Here is a 14,656-nt window from a genome sequence, read left to right as displayed (position 1 = left end):
TTGGCCACCTCATGTGAAGAGTTGACTCATTGGAAAAGACTCTGATGCTGGGAGGGATTGGGGGCAGTAGGAGAAGGGGACGACAGAGGATGAGATGGCTGGATGCCATCACTGACTCGATGGACATGAGTCTGAGTGAACTCCGGGAGTTGGTGATGGACAGGGAGGCCTGGCGTGCTGCGATTCATAGCGTCGCAAAAAGTCGGACACGACTGAGCGACTGAACTGAACGGAATTTGCCTTGATTCATGGACCTAGCATCCAGGTTCCTATGCAATATTGTTCTTTACAGCGTCGGACTTTACTTCCATCACCAGTCACATCCACAACTGGGCATCGTTTTTGCTTTGGCTCCATCTCTTCATTCTTTCTGGAGTTATTTCTCCACTGATCTCCAGCAGCATATTGGGCACCTACCGACCTGGGGAGTTCATCTTTCATTGTCCTATCTTTCTGCCTTTTCATACTGTTCATGGGGTTCTCAAGGCAAGAATACTGAAATGGTTTGCCATTCCCTTCTCCAGGGGACCACGTTTTTCCAGAACTCTGTACCATGACCCATCCATCTTGGGTGGCCCTACACGGCATGGCTCATAAGTTCTTTGTTAGACAAGGCTGTGGTCCATGTGATGAGTTTGATTAGTTTTCTGTGATTGTGGTTTGCCTTTTGTCTGCCCTCTGACGGGTAAGAAGAGGCTTATGGAAGCTTCCTGATGGGAGAGACTGACTGTGGGGGAAACTGGGTCTCGTTCTGATGGGTGGGGCCATGCTCAGTATATCTTTAATTTTTTGTTGATGGGCAGGGCTATGTTCCCTCCCTGTTGTCTGACCTGAGGCCAAACTATGGTGGAGGTAATGAAGGTAATGGCGACCTCCTTCAAAAGGTCCCATGCATGTACTGCGGCACTCAGCACCCCTGACCCTGCAGCAGGCCACCACAACCCACACCTTCACTGGAGACTCCTGGACATTCCCGGGCAAGTCCGGGTCAGTCTCTTGTGGGGTCACTGCTCCTTTCTCCTGGGTCATGGTGTACACAAGGTGTTGTTTGTGCCCTGCAAGGCTGTTTCCCCAGTCCAGCGTAAGTTCTGGCGGCTCCATGGTGGGTTAATGGCGACCCTCCAAGAAGGCTTATGCCATACCCAGGTCTGCTGCACCCAGGGCCCCTGCCCCTGCGGCAGGCCACTGCTGGCCCACACCTCTGCAGGAGACGCTCAGCACTCAAAGGCGGGTCTGGCTCAGTCTCTGTGGGGTCTCCTGGTGTGCACAAGGTTTTGTTTGAGCCCTCTGAGCATCTCTGGTGGATATGGGGTTTGATTCTAAATGAAATTTCGTCCCCCTACCATCTTACTGGGGCTTCTCCTTTGTCCTTGGACGTGGGGTATCTTTTTTTGGTGGGATCCAACTTTCTCCTGTGCATGGTTTTCAGCAGCAAGTTGTAATTTTGGAGTTTTTGCAGGAGAAGATGAGTGCACATCCTTCTACTCCGCCACTTTGTAGATGTTTTAGGGATAAAACAGGATGGTAGTAAACAAAGGTGGGGTATGGATTAAAGAGAAAATAATTAACACAGTGTCGCACATGGTAAGCGCTCAATGAGCTCACTTCTTCCATCACTCCAACACAGATCTTCTTCCATGTCAATGTGGCAGGAAGATTTTATTCACTAGATATGAATTATGTTTTGGGGCTTCCCTGACAGCTCAGTGGTTAAGGCTTTGCCTTTCCCTGAAGAGAGTATGGGTTTGATCCCTAGTCAGGGAACTACGATCCCAGGTATTTCCAGCCAAAAGGCCAAAACATCAAACAGAAACAATATTGCAACAAATTCAATAAAGATTTTTAAAGTGGTCCACATTGAAAAAAAAAAAAAAAAAGAACAGAGGGGATGTGGGCAACAGCATTAAAAAAAAAAAGAATTGCGTGTCTCTTATGTGCCAGGCCTGGGCTAAGTGCTTTACAGACCTGATTTTACTGACGCTTACAACTCTCTGAAGCAGGTGTTGTTATGAATCCCATTTCACAGATGAGGAAACTGAGGCTTATAGAAGTAAAGAAGGTGCCTAAGGTCCCTCAGCTAAGAGGACAAAGAAGTAGGATGAGTCTGGAGCATCAAATGTTTAGTGAGACTGAAGCTGGGGAGACAAGATGCAAAAAGTTTGAGCAGCTAAGGCCTAACATTGCCTGCGGAGTTCAAAGAAGCAGTAATATCAAAGGTGAGAGATTCAAGCTGGGTGGAAGCTCTCTAGCGAATGTCCCCAACCCTGGCTGGTAGGCATTCGGGGCCACTTCTGACCTCAGAGGTGTTTCACCAAGGAAGTCAGAAGAATTTGAACTTGTAAGAACTGGAAATTGGCTCCTTCCTATAAGACTGCATTTCCATAAGAGGCTGCCATTAAGTCAAGGGTTATAGACTCAAGAGCCAGACTGACTGGGTTTGAATCCTGGCTCTATTACTTACAGGCTGTGTAACTTTAGACAAGATGTTTTCTCTCTCTGAGACTGATCCTTCAACTGACATATTTAAGAATACAATCTACCTCACACAGTTGTTGGAAGAATAATGTTTTATTACATGTGAAGAACTGTAATTGACACACAGTAAGAGCACAATAAATGTCAGCCATTTGCTGTTTAGTTGCTAAATGGTGTCCGACTCTTTTCAATTCCATGGACTGTAGCCTGCCTGACACCCCTGTCTGTGGGATTCCCACATCCCCTATTACTACAAGGGCAAGTATATTAAAGAGGGAAATACACCAATGTGGGGAAATAGAAAGCACATGACCTGCCTAAAAACATACATACAAGGACTTCCCTAGTGGTCCACTTGCTATGACTCCACGCTTCCAATGCAGGGGGCACAGGTTCAATCCCTGCTCCGCGAGATCCCACACGCCCACACGCCATGGGACAATTAAGCCCAGGCACCACAACTACCTGTGCCTGGAACCCGTGCTCCCCAACAAAGAAATCACTGCGGTGAGAATCCTGTGCAGCCCTAGAGAGCAGCCCTGTTCACCTCCACTAGAGAAAAGCCCGCTCGCAGCAGCGAACACCCAGCGCAAACCAAAAATAAATAAATGAGCTAAAATAAAAACATACATACACACGTTACTCAGCCACAGCCAATTATAAGGTAAGAAAATGGGCCCACTCTGACCAGATCTTCCAAATTTTCCTTGAGAAGCCACACTGGCCTCCTTTCTAACAAGCAGGTTTTCACCTCAAAGCCTTTGCACTGGTCTGTTCTATCCCACCGATAAACCACTCACTCCCTGATCTTGTTCAGCTCTGTACTCAGATGTGCAAGTTTACATTTCTATTCCTTTTCCTCACTTTAGTTTTCTCTATTGCACTTTATTAAATATCATAACTCAGTGCATTATTTTTTACTGTTCCTCCCTCTACTAGCAATGTCATGTCCCACGCAGGCAAGTTATTTTTTCCCAGTACTGTATCTGTAGCACCTAGGAACAGAGCCTGACACATGGTAGATACCTGATAAAGTTACAGAATGGATCACATGAGTGCATTTTCTTAAGAAACATTCTGTGGACTCAATATGTCTTCAGGTTTCCCGTTTGAGTGATGGTTCAAGGATTCATTTAATCAGTTTTGCCTCACTGAGCACCTAGTATGTGCAAGAAACAGCTTTAGAAACTGTAGGGGATGCAAAGAGCAGAAAATATTTGTTATGGTAAAAGGCAGTAAGTTGTAGACAGAAATGGAGTCAAATTTTAAGTCAGGGTGTGTGACCTGATTCTGTCTCATACAGATTTGGGGAAGCTCTCTGAGCCTGTTTCCTCATCTATGCAATTAGACTGGGGACCATGGTAGTTCTCTCCTCACAAGGCTGTTGTAGAGTAACAAGTGTGCAGGTCAAGGGCCTTAGCAGTCCCACAAGGCACTCAGTAACATTTAGAGTGACCTACTTTGGGCCAGGCACTGTCACGTGCCATGGAGGGGCCACAAAGGAGTGAAAGCTGCTTTCTACATGGAGTAATGCAGGTCTCTAATGCAGGGAGATAGATGATACATGGGCTACATAAACATATAATGTATGTATACTGTATATGCATCGGCACCACTTGTTACACAGTGAAAGACAAAGGGGATAGAAAGTGGGGGGGATGATTGTTTACTATAGGTCCCCAGAGAAGGTGGCGTTTACGAACCATGCAGGGGCTAGGGCTGGTCATTCCAGATTGGAGTGAACCTGAAGGACAGTTAAGAGATCTCATATGGCTGAAAGAAGGAAAAGAGATGAGGTCAGAGGTTACAGTGAGGAAGATGGTCCAGGCCATTGACTCCACCTGTTACCAACCATGTAAGGTGGAGAGAGGACAGGTGGGAGAGTATATTCACAGCATACAGAGAATAGATGGTGGATCCAACAGTAAAGAATCTGCCTGCAATGTGGGGAGACCTAGATTATCCCCGGGATAGGAAGTCACCCAGAAGGGAATGACTACCCATGACAGTAACCATCTAGTCAAAGGTATGGTTTTTTCAGTAGTCATGTATGGATTGAGTTGGTCTATGAAGCTGAGCACTGAATTGATGCTTTTGAAATATGGTGTTGGAGAAGACTCTTGAGAGTCCCTTGGACTGCAAGATCAAACCAGTCAATCCTAAAGGAAATCAACCCTGAATATTCATTGGGAACTGATGCTGAAGTGGAAACTCCCAATACTTTAGCTACCTGATGATGCTCATTGGAAAAGACCCTGATGCTGGGAGATTGAAGGCAGAATGGAACAGAGCATGAGATGGTTGGCTGGATGGCATTACCGACTCGATGGACATGAGTTTGAGCAAGCTCTGGGAGCTGGTGATGGACAGGGAACCTTGGCGTGCTATAGTCTATGGGGTCACAGAGTCCAGACATGACTGAGCAACTGAACTGACAGTATTTCTGCCTGAAGAATTTCATGGACAGAGCCTGGTGGGGGCCGTGGCCAACACTTTCTGTGTGGGATCCACCTTTTAACTCAGTATCATTTGGTTCAAAGTCTTTCTAATGACTCAAGAGAACAGCATTTTCATTTAAAGGATTTTATTTTATTTCTCTAGACAGGAAGGCTACAAAGTAAAATAACCAAAACAGCCACAAGCTTTTTACCTCTACACACTTAGGTTACACAACAACCCAAACCTTCATGCTTCATGCTTCAGAAGTAAATGTACATTTTTCTCAAGAGGCCTTGCATTCTGACTCCACAGTTGAAACTCCTTAAAAAGAAAGACACATCACAATCAGTACTTCATTAGGATGCAAATGGCTACTTGTTTGGGATGTCAGAGTATCTAAACTTCAGGAACTAGGAAGATGTACAGGTAAGTACCAGACCAAGGAGGGAGGCTTCCAACCTGGGGTCTGCCCATCAAAGTCAATATTGTTCCTGATATGCCAAATATTGATTCTACTCAACATTCTGCATGAAATAAATGCAAAAGATACTTTAGGGACAAATGGAGGCATCTGAATGTAAAGTGGATAAGCAGGCATACAAAGCGTTATGTTTAAGAAGGGAGGCAGAAGGTAAAAAACTGTCTCCTTGATCTGCTCACTGTGATGATGCAAGGCAATAGTTTTAAAATATTTACTTCTATTGATTTGGCTGCACCAGGCCTTAGCTGATGCACATAGGATCTAGTTCTCTGACCAGGGATCAAACCCAGACTTCTTTGCCACTGGACAGAGGAGTCTGTCCGCCATGTTTAAGAGGCCCATGGAGTAATGTACTGAGGTTGGCATCCAACTAACAGTGTTAAGAATTCAATCTTTCATAATGAATTACAAGCCATTTGGAACTCAACTCAAAAGGTAACTTGGAACCTTATTTGCAACTGGTCCCCAAGTCACTCCCAACTGGGCAAACCCAACACTTCTCTACCCGCAACACAATCAGTTATCATTTTACCAAGGGGTTAACACCTAAAGGGACAAAAATTTACAAAAATCTTACCTGTTACAGAACTGAACCAAACTGCAATCAGGCTGCCATCAACCTATGTAGGCCCTGATGTACACAGGGCTCTGGTCCTGTAGGAAAGTAAGAGGAAGCAAAGATAAATGACTTGAATGATGCCGGGGAGGAAATCATAGGGCAAGCCCTATTCCCAGTTTAAAAAAAGAAACCACCCACACAGAAAGTCAGTGGTAAGCAGAAAACAAATAGGAGTTATCTTTGAGGCCAATGCATCAGACAAAACTGGCTAATAGTTCAGTTGGATCAACAGGGTCGATCTGATGGGGAAAAAAGTTAAGTCATCAGCTGCAATGGCCATACAGAAAAGTAGAACATAGGGGGATAACCCTTCAAAAAAAAGCGGTTAAATAGATATGACTTACAAATTCTCTCCCAATCCTGGATCCATCATGGTCCATTCAATGCCTGTTTGCTGCCAACAGTGAGCCTGAGATGCAAACATTGAAACATGACCTGTAAGTCAGCTAGATGCAAAAGCAGTGGGGGGCAGAAGAGCTGCCCAAGTTGGCATATCAGACAGAAACTGGCTTAGAGAAGTTAGATCAACATGGTCGATCTGTCGGGGAAAAAAGTTCAGTCATCATTAATGCCAGCAGGAACCTCTTGGACTCTACAAGGCAAACACCCCAGCTTTCTGTACTTAACATGTGATAGAGACCAGCATGGCTGGCCAAGAGCTGTGGGAAAATGGTTGGCTTTTACTTAAGTGACTGCAGCGTTTTGATCATCACACTTGAATGCAACATGTCATCACTTCTAACACAGCAAGGTCTAAGGAAAACTGTCTCAGAGATCCCAACATTAGGGTGGCATTTTTGACTCAGTTTTAAAAGTTAAACCTTTGAGAATTAGAGTAACATGGTCAAAAGAAACATTTGGCCTTCCTTAAAAAAGCAATATCATCACTGTATTCACCCACGTGGAAATTTAAGTACAAAAAAGCTGTTTATTACTAAAAAAGGGAAGGAACGGGCATCTGAGTATGTGCCATAAGGAGCATTTTAAAAATTAACACCGATTCACTTATCCTGGCTCGAAATGTGGCTAATACATATGTTTTTGTGAATTATAATAAAATGAATCCAGATTACCTCAAGAAAATCGAGTAACTAAAATATGCTTATTAGTAATCCTTACTCTCTTTTGTTCCCCTGCAAGGCGGCCTAGCAAACCAAGAGGTTCCTCAGAGCACAAATTCCTGCAACAGGTCAAAAACATAAGAAAAACGTGCTTACTCCAGAGGTCAGGAAGCTGAAGGTTGTGCCTGTCGACACGTGGTTCCCTTTGAGCCCCAGCAGGGACCCCTCCGCCAAGATTCATTCTGTAGCGTCTGATCACGCAAATCTGCGAACCAACAAAGAAGGTCGTCAGTCGCCATCTTTCCACAGTCAGAAGAGAACAGGGCACCGCCTTTTGAGGCCGGTGTTATCAGAATTAACTGGCAAGTATTCAAAGACATCAACATGGTCGATCTGATGGGGAAAAAAGTGAGTTCATCATTTACACCGGCCGAGGAATCCTAGGTTTCTTCAGCTCTCATTCATCTCCCCAACGACGCTTATTCAGTCAGAGGAGAGGGGAGCACCGGGAGAGGCGACGGCACAAAGAGGGAAAAGGAAGCGCAGAGATGTAGAAGCGAGGTTTCTACTCACCACATACAGTAGTAAATTCTGATTCCAGGGTTGAGACGACATCGGATGAAGAAAAGACAGCAGACCACAAAGAAGACAAAGCGCCGCAGACGCGAAAGGAAGAACAGCGAGCGAGCCTCCCTTAAGTAGCCAGCGGGGACTCTCACGCCTGCGCACTGGCTCCGAGGCGCTTCCTTTTCCCCGCCCCCGCCAAGCCCGCGCCGCGCGAGGCCCTCTGGGAAATGCAGTCTCCGCGCCGCCCAGACGTAAGAGGTCTAATGGTCGTCCAGGCAGCTTTAGCCCCGCCCTTTCTCTGTACCTACTAGGCCTCCGGGTGCCGTCGGCCTTGTCGCCATGTCGCGCTTCACAGGCACCGAGCCTTCCGCCGGGTCCCCGCTCCTTTGGGGGCCGCTGAGGCCTACAACGGCCTTGGGTGCTGTTAACCCGCCCCCCGCAGTCCCCTCCCTTCAGCGGCGCCTGCCCGAGCCCTCTTGCCCAGGCGCCTGGGGTAGCTGAGGCGACGCCCGCGCATCCGCCCGCCCCTGACGGGCCTTAGGGCAGGGGGTGCCGGCTGTGCCAGGGCCTGGCCCCCTCGCTCGGCGTCCTGGGCCACCTCCTCCTCCTCCTCCTCCCCCCCGTCTTCCTGCCGGCCGGCCCCTCGCCCCGCCCCGTGTCTGAGGGGCCGGGAAACCGAAAGTGCGCGGTGCCGGGCGGGGCCGCGGACCTGCCTGGGCCCGAGTCCGAGCGCCAGTCGGCGGCGGCGGCGGCGGCGGAGAGAGGACGCGCCGGAGCCTGGTGAGCGACCCCGTGCCCCGCGCCCCTGTCCCACACTTGGTCCCGCCCGCTGCCACTCGGGGTCCGTGCCGCCCTTCCCCTGTCTCTGCCGCCGCCCCGCCGCCCCCTCAGCCCCCGCGTCCCCATCACCCGCCTCAGAGCCCCTATCACTCTCTGAGGACCTCCATCACCCATCTCCGCACTCATCACCCCCTCAGCGCCCCCCTCATCCACCTGAGTCCCTGTCCCCTCTTCCCAGCGTCGCTCTTACCCTCCTCAGCGTCTCCATCACCTCCTCCGCCTACATCCTCATCATCTAGTTCCCCTCTGTCCCCCACATCTCGGTCCTCACTTTCTGCCACAGCCCCTCCTTCATCCTCACCTTCCATCACCTCACTCATCCCCTTTCTTCTAGAAGCACCCTCCGCACCTAGACTCCCCATCCTTATTTCTAGGCGCCCCGCTCCCCGCCCTCGGCGCTTCAGCAGGCAGCCCCCAGCTGAGTTCAGTTCCTCCCTCCTGAGAACCCCAAACCTCTTGCTGTCTCCCCAACCTCCCCAGCCGCTCCAGGCTTCAGCCTTGCAGGGCACCTTCTTCGTGGCCCCACCCAGCCCTGGCTGTCCCTTGACCCTATAATAGTTCCATCATGACCTGCTGAGGCCCTGGGTGTCAGGGACTTCTCCGTCCTTTCTTCTACTCTCTCAGGAGCCTGGAAACTTCCTCTAACATCTTTCATTCCACCCTGGTAAATTACATTCTTCTCTGATTTAACTCTTCCTTTGGCTTGAACATCACTGATTTTCTTCTTCCTGTCCTTTGAGGCTTTGATTCCCAAATAAACCCACTCTAGTTTGCTTTTTTGGTAGCATTTCCTGTTCCTCCCTGCTTCTCCCTTTCCTTGCCTTTCTGCTTTCTTTTCTTCTGTTTCTTTTATCCCAGAAATTTGTGAGTTTCTATTTGAATATTTTTTTTTCAACAAGAGAAGGAATTGTTCCCTGAGAAGTTTTTATAATTAAACAGAAAAACTCTAAATATTGAACTTGTGCCTTGAGAACTCTTGCCTGGAAAATCCCATGGACGGAGGAGCCTGGTGGGCTGCAGTCCGTGGGGTCCAAAGAGTCAGACCCAACTCAGCGCCTTCACTTTCACTTTTTACTTTCATGCATTGGAGAAGGAAATGGCAGCCCACTCCAGTGTTCTTGCCTGGAGAATCCCAGGGACGGGGGAGCCTGGTGGGCTGCCGTCTATGGGATTGCACAAAGTCGGACACGACTGAAGCAACGCGGCAGCAGCCTTGAGAACTGGGTTTGATAAAATGAGAGATGAGATTCAAAAAATATTCCCAGAAAGAAGGAAGGGGACTCCCTACTCCTCATAATGCCAGATCTGTTCACAGTTTCCAAGTATGAATGTGTTAAAACTCAATGAGAGGGACAGTTGGGAAAGGTCCCTTTGCTGTGAACTCTCAATTACCCACTCTTTCCCCAGCCCCAGCCCACATGATGTGTATGAGTAGGATGGAGAAGTTTCCTTTAAAGGGGCTTCCTCTTACTCCTGTAGGACTACCTTTGCAGATCAAGATAGAAGAAAGAAGGAAGGAACCGCACATTTCTATCTATAGTTGGTCCTGAGAAAACAGTATCCAGTAGATGTTAAGGCTCCTGGTTTTTGAAACGTTCTTTCTTTCTCTTGCTGGGGTGGAGGGGAGGGCTTTATCAGTTTGGCTCTGTTCCAAAGAGTAGTATAGTATCTGCTCACTAATTATTTACAAACTATAGAGTACTGCAAGCTATAGAGTATTATAGAAGTGTTGGGCGGAGTGGCCAATACATGATTTTGGGGTTAATAAAAATGTAATTTTTTTCTGTCCTGGCAACAATATTTGTTTGCTTTATAGGAGAGGAAAATGAAACCTAGCAACTGATTAAGTAACTTGGCTAAAGGTATAAACCAAACAGGAGTTTTGAATGGGAAATGATGACACTTCCTTAACCCCAAGAAAATACAAGGATGCAGGGAAGGGGGAATTTGATCCTAAATTGTGAATTTCCTGTTTTGTATCATAATTGGGCATTCACAGAGTTGAACACTTGTGCACATGATTAAAATCTGTGTTTGATTCTTAGTTAATAAAGCATTAAGATATAGAGGCAGAAGGATTAGCTTGATACTATTTGGGTATTTGTTGTTTTTCTTTTTCTGCTAGATGCTGTGTTTCAAAGGCTCTGAAAACTATTAAACCGTGCAGACTTCCAGACAACTGAAATAACGTGACCGTGGAGGAGATCAGGTGACTCAGACATGGAGGACCGAAGACCTTGTCCAGAGGTGGGACCTAGGAATCCTCATATTAACCACAGAGGTGAGCAAGATTTTCTACTCTCAGATGATCCCAGATTGATGTTGGTTCCACTTATGATTTTTTACTTTACAAGATAGTCTAAAAGCAATAACCATTCAGTAGAAGCTGTGCTTCAGACTTGAATTTTGAACTTTTCCTGGGCTAGCGATATGTGTGTGGTAAGATGCTCTCTTGTGATGCTGGGCAGTGGCAGTGAGCTTCCGCTCCCAGTCAGCCTTGCTGTCCCAAGAGCAGGCAATTAATACACTTAAAACCACTTGTATCCAGACAACCATCTTATTCTTTCAGTACATTATTCAGTAAATTACATGAAATATTCAACACTTCGTTATAAAATAGGCATTGTGTTAGATGAGTTTGCCCAACTGTAGGCTATTGTTAATGTTCTGAGCACATTAAAGGTAGGCTTGGCTAAGCTATGATGTTTGATAGATTAGGTGTATTTAGTGCCTTTTTAACTTAATGTTTTGAATTTATGTGGGCTTATCAGAAAATAACCTAAGTCAAAGAAAATCTCTAATGGGAAGGAAATCAAGTTCCTTATGGATGAGCAGGCCCACCAAAATTGACTGCATCTCTCAAGTAAAGAATGGTTTATTCTTGAGAATTCCCTGGAGGTCCAGTGGTTAGGACTTGGTGAAGTGAAGTGAAGTGGCTCAGTCGTGTCCAACTCTTTGCAACCCCATGGACTGTAGCCCACCAGGCTCCTCCGTCCATGGGATTCTCCAGGCAAGAATACTGGAGTGGGTTGCCATTTCCTTCTCCAGGACTTGGTACTTTGCTGCAATGGCCCGGGTTAGTCCCTGGTTGGGGAACTAAGATCCTGCAAGCCGAGCAGCAAAGTCAGAAAAACCGAGAATGATTTATTCCTTAGCTACAGCATGAGTGACTTTGAGACTAAACAGCCCTCCCCTTTCCTTAAGAGAGCTTCTGCTGCTGCTGCTGCTGCTAAGTCGCTTCAGTCGTGTCCGACTCTGTGGGACCCCATAGACAGCAGCCCATTCGGCTCTGTCCCTGGGATTCTCCAGGCAAGAATACTGGAGTGGGTTGCCATTTCCTTCTCCAATGCATGAAAGTAAAAAGTGAAAGTGAAGTCGCTCAGTCGTGTCCGACTCTTAGCGACCCCGTGGACTGCAGCCTACCAGGCTCCTCCGTCCGTGGATTTTCCAGGCAAGAGTACTGGAGTGGGGTGCCACTGCCTTCTCCGAAGAGAGCTTCTAAATTGGTACAATTCACTTTAGCAAAGGTAAAGATGAGGTATCAGAAATGGCAATAACTGGTTTAGAGCAGCATTATCCAGTAGAAACATAGCAAGCCAAAAACATAATTTTTGATGTTCTAGTAGCATCATTAAAAACAAAAAACAGGTGACATGAAATTTAAAAACTTAATACTAAATAATCATTTAATAGAATTTGGTATTTGTCTTATTTAAGCCAATGTATCCAAATAATATCATTTTATTATAATTGAGTATATTTTATTATTATAGTTCTTTTCTTGGAGTTTTTTCCTTCTAGTTTTATTGAAATATAATTGACATACAGCACTGTGTAAGTTTAAGGTGTATAGCATAATAATTTGACTTAAATATATATCATGAAATGATTACCAGAATAAGTTTAATGAACATCCATCATCTCGTATACAAACAAAACTAAAGAAATAGAAAAAAAGTTTTTTCCTTGTGATGAAGGAAAAAATTAGGATTTTTAGGGTAAATCTTAAGATTTACTCTCTTAAAAACTTTAATATTTAATATATAGCAGTGTTAACTACATTTATCGTGTTATACATTATTTCTCTACTATTTATTAATCTTATAACTGGGAGTTTGTACCTCTTAATCTGCCTTACCTACTTCTCTTCTTCCCCTACTTCCCTCCCCGCTGGTAATCACCTATTTATTCTTTGTATCTATAATTTTGTTTCTATTTTTTTGTGTTTGTTCACTTCTTTTGTTTTTTTTAAGTTCCACATTTAAGTAAAGTCGTAGAGCATTTGTCTTTCTCTGCCTCATTTCATTTACCATAATACCCTCTAGGTCCACCCATGTTGTTAAAAATTGTAAGATTTAATTCTTTTTATAGCTGAGTTATAGTCCATTGTGTGTGTGTGTGTGTGTGTGTGTGTGTGTGTGTGTACACCCCACATCTTCTTTATTCATTCACTTAGGCTGCTTCCATATCTTGGCTATTGTAAATAATGCTGTGATGAACATGAGAGTACACCTGCCTTTCAGTGTTCATAGTACTTCAGCAATTTCAATTTGTGTTTATTCCCCACAAGTGTTCAATATTATCATTTTCATATGTTACAAATATAAAAAATTTTAATGAGGTATTTAACTTTTTTTCTGCGAAGGCTTCAAAATTCCATGTGTCATTCTACACATCTTAATTCAGACTAGTCACATTTAAGACACTTAATAGCTACACATAGCTAGTAGCTATGTGTTCGATGGTATGTGTATAGAGTTCTAGTCACCAAAGCAAAGTTAGTTCCAAAAGCATCACTCTACTGCAATGATTATTCTGTTTGCTCAGAACTGTCTAAAACAAAACTGAATGGAGTCTTGCCTTTTCCTAAGTTTGCAATATATCCTCCGAATTTCGGTTGTGAAACAGATGAGGAAGAACTGTAGAATATTATTTTATGAGCTATGTGAATGTTGAAAGGTTGAGAAATAATACAGTTTTCCATTCTTCCAAAACATTGTCTTCTAATCAGACCAGCATTAAAAGTAGGACTTTTTACCAGTATTAAAAGGACTAAATTTAATGATATCTTGGGAGTTTGAAAAGTAAATGTAAAAACAACAGTTACAAGAAAATATGTACATTAGTAGATTTTTTTGGATCTGACGGCATGAAATGGCCCAGTCATCTTGAATATGGTATTCATTTGAAACTTTTATAACATTTGTTATCATCAAATCATTGCATACAATCTTATTTTATTTGTTTTTAAAATCTCCAAGTCATTTTGCTAAGTTGGGTCAGCTCCAGACTCAGTTTTAGAGGAAAGGAAAGTGAAAGAAAATGGGCTTGGGTAAATTGGCCAAAGTCACTTATGAAATGTGTGGCAGATCAAGAAGAACATGTTCAGCTTCATCCACAGGATGATGTTAGCTTGTGTTTGCTGGGTACATCTGCTCTTCTGCAGACCTCCTTGTCTGAGGATTGGTAATAGAGAAGTACTATGTAGATGAACTCGTGCTGCAGAAAGGAGGAAGAATTAAGTTTCATTTTTCAGGTTTCTGAATCACAGTTTGAGTTTCACTTTTCAGTTTCCTGAATCAAAGTTTGAGTTTCATTTTTCAGACCTGAAACAGAACTTGAGTTTCATTTTTTGGTTTCCTTCACAATCTATTATTTTGGCTCAAAAACATCTTGGGAAAGGAAGTCCTACCTTCCCTTTTGCCATCTGATGCTGAGCAAAGTTCAAATATATATTTCCCTGTATACTTTTACCCCACTTGATGCCTCTGTTGCCTGTGACCTAATTGTTTAGAGCAGAAAGTCAGATAGTATACTAAGCATCTTATAAACATTTAATCTTTACAGCAACCCAGATAGTGAGGCTTAGAGAAATTATAAAACTTAGCCAAAGTTGTACAGTAGGGAAGTCCCTAGACCAAGATTTGAATCAGGTCTGTTTGGCTATGAAACTCATGCTTTCACTATTGTTTGGTATTGGCAAGAGACTGAGAAAATGAGATGATCTTTTTGAGCCCCTGAAATAATCCCAGCTTATGAAGATTAAATGAGTAATTATTTTCTGTCATGTATGAGGCACTCAACAAATGTTTATTCCCTTTGTTCTTTTTGTACCCTCTGAAAAAACAGTATTTTCATAATGTATACAGCAACCATAGTAATGTATTTTATATT

The 14,656-nt window shown here is 44.5% G+C and overlaps 1 protein-coding gene and 1 long non-coding RNA gene across 2 annotated transcripts in view; one reads left to right on the top strand and one right to left on the bottom strand.

Annotated features, from left to right (window-relative positions):
• Positions 1-5,042: 5,042 nt before the first annotated feature.
• Positions 5,043-7,786, bottom strand: LOC104985066. The gene is made up of 5 exons (XR_824826.1): positions 7,649-7,786; positions 7,232-7,340; positions 6,359-6,423; positions 5,973-6,049; positions 5,043-5,235 (listed from the first exon to the last, which is right to left on the bottom strand). It is a non-coding gene; the product is annotated as an uncharacterized LOC104985066 (long non-coding RNA).
• A 165-nt stretch (positions 7,787-7,951) lies between these two features.
• ZNFX1 (zinc finger, NFX1-type containing 1) overlaps positions 7,952-14,656 on the top strand; it is a 26,732-nt gene continuing 20,027 nt past the window's right edge. Inside the window, exons 1-2 of the mRNA XM_010835081.1 lie at positions 7,952-8,422; positions 10,608-10,763. Of these exons, the coding sequence (XP_010833383.1) occupies positions 10,703-10,763 (61 nt within the window). The 5' untranslated portion in view covers positions 7,952-8,422; positions 10,608-10,702. The remainder of the gene's footprint in view (positions 8,423-10,607; positions 10,764-14,656) is intronic.

Source organism: Bison bison, unplaced genomic scaffold, assembly GCF_000754665.1.
Source record: "Bison bison bison isolate TAMUID 2011002044 unplaced genomic scaffold, Bison_UMD1.0 scf7180017864038, whole genome shotgun sequence".
NCBI lineage: Eukaryota > Metazoa > Chordata > Mammalia > Artiodactyla > Bovidae > Bison > Bison bison.
The sequence above is the reverse complement of the archived record's forward strand: the minus strand, read 5'-3'. Positions and strand labels throughout refer to the sequence as shown.